This window comes from Aulonocara sp. 'chitande type north' Nkhata Bay, linkage group LG2 (genome assembly GCF_057382095.1).
Source record: "Aulonocara sp. 'chitande type north' Nkhata Bay isolate Kocher_YH1m ecotype deep benthic linkage group LG2, A_spYH_male_GT1.1, whole genome shotgun sequence".
Classification (NCBI taxonomy): Eukaryota; Metazoa; Chordata; class Actinopteri; order Cichliformes; family Cichlidae; genus Aulonocara; species Aulonocara sp. 'chitande type north' Nkhata Bay.
This window is the reverse complement of record NC_141345.1, coordinates 19128260-19133092: the sequence shown is the minus strand read 5'-3', so window position 1 is coordinate 19133092 and position 4833 is coordinate 19128260. Positions and strand designations below refer to the sequence as shown.

Below are 4833 nucleotides of genomic sequence, written 5' to 3'. Positions count from 1 at the left end.
TAATCGTGGTGTTTGCTTAAAGTTTCTCTGCTGCCTAGTGAGTTGTTTCACTAACGGATTTCAGTTGTGTTAATAAACCTTATGTTTGTCTTCCTATCTAACTCCTTGGTCTCTGGGCTCGTTTATGTTACGTCCGCTGCCGCCTAGCAGAGCCGGGCCGTAACATAAGTGGGGGCTCGTCCGGGATTCCTCATAGGGGGTCTTTGTTCCTGGGAGTGGGGGTCAAAATAAAAAAAAAATAAATAAAAAAAAAAAAAAAAAAAGAGAAATTGAGTTGGCTAAAGATTAAGCACTATGTCAGCTGCGTTTTGTTTGCAGCACTTTATAGCTGCCCCGTCTCTAGGGATTATTAATAGCTGTCGCAAGAATGATTTGCTGCAAATTGTGGATCACTTTCAGCTGCAGGTTTCAAAAACTCTCCGTAAGAGTGAAATAAAAGCCTTAGTGGTGGACAAGTTGGTGGGAGCTGGTGTGCTTCAAGCGCCTGTTTTGCCTGTGGTCTCTGGTGTGCCAAGCCAAGCTGCCGTAGTTGAAGAGGGCCAAAATGGTTCCAGTGGGGATGGTGAGGGGGATGAGCGGGGAAAAACGCCGCGCACGCTTCCTCGCTATGATCCACTCTCTTCTGGGAGTTCCGAGGGGAGAGAAGGAGCTCGGCTGAAGGTGCGGCTGGCACGTCTCCAGATGGAGGCTGAGGAGAAGGCTCAGAACAGGCGGATTCAGCTTGAAATAAGGAGGCTGGAAATAGAGGCAGACAAGGCCGTTAGGCTCCGACAGCTTGAGCTGGAGTCACAGTCTCAAGCCTCATCTGTCTCTGCTGTCCATTCCGGTCCCACCTCCACGTCCACTTCTGCTTTTAAAATTGATAAGTGCATTTCTTTAAACATACCAGCTGCCCACTTTTAGAGAAACTGAGGTGGATACATACTTTGCAGCATTTGAACGAATCGCTGGCGCGCTGCAGTGGCCTAGTGAGATTTGGCCTCTTTTGCTACAGTGCAAACTGTCCGGCAAAGCTCAAGAGGTGGTGGCTGCTCTTTCTTTAAAGGACAGTTTAGATTACTCGTGTGTTAAAGCAGCTGTCTTGAAGGCCTATGAGCTAGTTCCAGAGGCCTATAGGCAGAGGTTTCGCAAGCAGCTGCTATTAAAACATTTCTTTTGGCCTGGTATGAAGCGTGATGTTTCTAAATTTTGCTACAGTTGCCATGTATGTCAGATTACAGGTAAACCCAATCAGGTCATACCCCCGGCTCCGTTGTGTCCCATTCCTGTAGTGGATCAGCCGTTTGACCATGTCCTAGTAGACTGTGTGGGTCCACTACCTAGAACAAAATCAGGAAAGCAATACCTACTCACGATAATGTGTGCCGCTACCCGCTTCCCCGAGGCTGTCCCGTTACATAAAATTACAGCGAGATCTGTCGTTAAGGCGTTGACAACCTTCTTTTCAGTGTTTGGCTTGCCTAAGTTCGTACAAACCGACCAGGGCTCGAACTTTCAGTCTAAGGGATTTCACCGTTTGGCACAGGCTACCCTAACTCTCAACTTAGCTAAGTGTGGTTTGCCAAAGCTACTGTGGCGTACTTAGGCAGGGAGGTGGGACGTGGACAGGTCCGGCCCATAGATGCCAAAGTGGAAGTGATTAAACAGTTTCCCACGCCTACCACCAGGCGTGAGTTACGTCGGTTTCTAGGGATGGTGGGCTACTACAGGAACTTTTGTAAGAATTTCTCCTCTGTAGTAAAGCCATTGACTGACCTGCTCAGCCCAAAGGTTGAGTTTAGCTGGTCGAGTGAGTGTCAGGATGCTTTTGAGAGTGCAAAAGCCCTCCTCTGCCATTCTCCTGTGTTAGCTGCACCTGATTTGACGCGACCATTCAAACTCGAGGTTGATGCCAGTGCTGTCGGGGCTGGGGCAGTGCTGTTGCAAGAAGACTTGCTGGGTTTGAACCACCCCGTTTGTTACTTTTCCCGCAAGTTCAATAAAAATCAGTTAAACTACTCCACCATTGAAAAGGAGACCCTGGCTTTGTTGTTGGCTCTTCAGCACTTTCACGTGTACCTGGGGTCCAGCATGTTGCCTCTTGTTGTGTACACAGACCACAACCCACTTGTGTTCCTGGCGCGTATGTTTAATCACAACCAGCGCCTTATGCGCTGGGCTCTGTTGTTGCAGGAATACAACTTAAGTATCCACCACAAAAAGGGGACTGAAAATGTTTTAGCTGACGGTCTGTCCCGTTTGTAAACATGTTTTACTGCTTTTGTCTTTTGTTGTTGTTTATGCTCTGTAACGTTGGCTTCAGCCCAACATAGTTGGTATTTTAAGGGGAGGGGTGTTACGGCCGCTGGCCTCAGGTGGCCCCGCCTTCCTCCATGGAAGCTACAGTGCTCCAGGACTCACGGGGGATTGGCTGGCCCGGACATATGCCCGCCCCAACTTCATGCGGATCCGAGCCTGTCAGACTACGCACACCATTGGCTGCCGCAGGAGCCTGGAGTACGACGGACAAGTGACACAGCTGTCTGCAGTTATGACAAGTGACACAGCTGACTGCAGTTAACTGATAGTATAAAAGGCTGAGGAGTCTTCATTCGTCGAGGGACTTGTTGATTTGAACAGACTGTACAGAGAGTCCCTCCCTTTTGCCTTCTGCCTTCTGCCTGTGTTTTGTGTTGCCTCCTGCGAGACGTTTAGTAGAGCAGTGCTCTACTGGTGTTATTAATCGTGGTGTTTGCTTAAAGTTTCTCTGCTGCCTAGTGAGTTGTTTCACTAACGGATTTCAGTTGTGTTAATAAACCTTATGTTTGTCTTCCTATCTAACTCCTTGGTCTCTGGGCTCGTTTATGTTACGTCCGCTGCCGCCTAGCAGAGCCGGGCCGTAACATAGCACTATTTATATTATTATATTACTATTACTGCTGCTATAGTCTTATGCTGCATTAAAACAAAATACCCCTACCAACCACAACCTGGGACTACCTCAAGTAGACTAGTATACTATTTTCCAGGGAACACTGTTGGAACACTTTATTTTATTTATTTTTTGTCTATCCTGTTACCTATTTAATATTACCTTATTGTTAGGGCTGTTTTTGTTGTGCATCTGCACTTTATTGTTGTCAATGTCTACGCATGGGACAGTGTTAAACGTAATTTCAATTCCTTTGTATGGCAAGTACATTTGAAGAAATTGACAAATAAAGTTTTCTATTCTATTCTATTCTATTCTATTCTATACCTGATTTCAACATGGACCTTAAACTTGGGCACAGAGCAACTTCTGTGTCAAAGTGACCCAGCTTTACTTGTAGAGGATCTTCACTGGTAATGAGAACTGGCTTTCTGGCTATGACCCAGGGACCAAAAAGCATGTCAATGTGCCATTCAGATAGCACATAGCACGCTGAAAAGACATAAGATTTTTGGCCACGCGTAGACAATCTTAGCTTACCGCCAGCCCTGCTCGCCACAGTTGGCTCCCTGTGACTTAGTCCTCTTTCAGAAAAATGAAATTGAAGTTAAACCGGTGCTGTTTTGACATGCTGGATTAGACCAGATCCACTGCTCATTGCAGATAAAACACAAACGGTCATACGGGGACTTCTAGGAAGCATTTAAGAACTAGCAGCAGTAGTAGAGGTATGTTTTTGTTTTTTTAATAGGCATAAACTTATAATGGTAAATGGCCTGTATTTGTATAGCGCTTTACTAGTCCCTAAGGAACCCAAAGCGCTTTACGCATCCAGTCACCCACCCATTCACACACACATTCACACACTGGTGATGGCAAGCTATATTGTAGCCACAGCCACCCTGGGGCGCACTGACAGAGGTACATCCAGATAATCTGGATCCTGGATGTAGTTGCACTTGTTCTTACTCATTGTATAATCTCAATTATAGTAGAAGAGTAATGCCATCTTCACCATTACCACGTATCACCAACATTTTCCATTACTTGAAAATGGGTGTTGGTGAAGCGAAGACTTTCATCAGTACACTACATATGAGAAGTCAGTCACAGTCAATAGGTGTCAATGAGGGGGCCAAAACTCAACCGAACCTCTCGACTATCACTCTTGTCTTTCACATATCAATAGGTGTTTGCAGCTCTGCATCAACTTTAATGAAGTCTGTCCCATTCTCTGCTCACACCTTTTAATCTTGTATTGACGTTTCTTGCCAGCCTTGTGATAATAGCTTATAAGTCACCTTTATGGAGGCAGCAAATAAAGTGGTAACTACAGCTATTGAAAGGGCGTCAGAGGCAACAGAGCCAGTAAAAGTAAGAAATATGTAATAGGATTCTCTTTATTTCTGATAGAGGAGAACTGCTTTGCAGACAACGATTGAGAGAAAATTGAGGTGAGATTGAAAGTGTTTTTGATGTCTTACTTTCCCTTCTTTGATGGGGGAGGTTGTTTTTTTTTTTTACTTGGATCATTGTGAGTACATTCAGTCTGGCTGCTTTTTGATGGTTGGCAAGCAGGAGCTGGGGTGGAAATGCAGGTGCAGCACAATGTAGAACATCTGCATCTACGTCTCGGTGGAGAGAGAGAGAAAAAAAGAAAACAGGCATTAAAATCGAAAAGCCAAAGCAAAATGGAACGGCATCTGTCCTCTGTGTTTAATGCGGGCCGACCCCTCCATTGTGATGCAGATATGCGTCACCCCAGCAGCACCTCAGGTGATTAGCTGCACTGTATTTGTGAAAGATTGTATAAACAAACAGGTGTCCTCCACTCCCTCTGCAGCTCATTATGCCTCCGCTCATTTTGTTTTGCTTTATTTTATTGCATCTTTATCAACCGAACAGTGACTATTTTGAAGGAA

General features: G+C 45.5%; 1 protein-coding gene across 1 annotated transcript; it reads left to right on the top strand.

Annotated features, from left to right (window-relative positions):
• The first annotated feature begins 294 nt into the window (after nucleotides 1-294).
• Nucleotides 295-2560, top strand: LOC147337649 (uncharacterized). Its single transcript, XM_086309031.1, has 2 exons — nucleotides 295-807; nucleotides 2303-2560. Exons 1-2 carry the CDS (start codon nucleotides 295-297, stop codon nucleotides 2558-2560), a joined length of 771 nt encoding a protein of 256 aa, XP_086165157.1.
• The last annotated feature ends 2273 nt before the right edge of the window (nucleotides 2561-4833 follow it).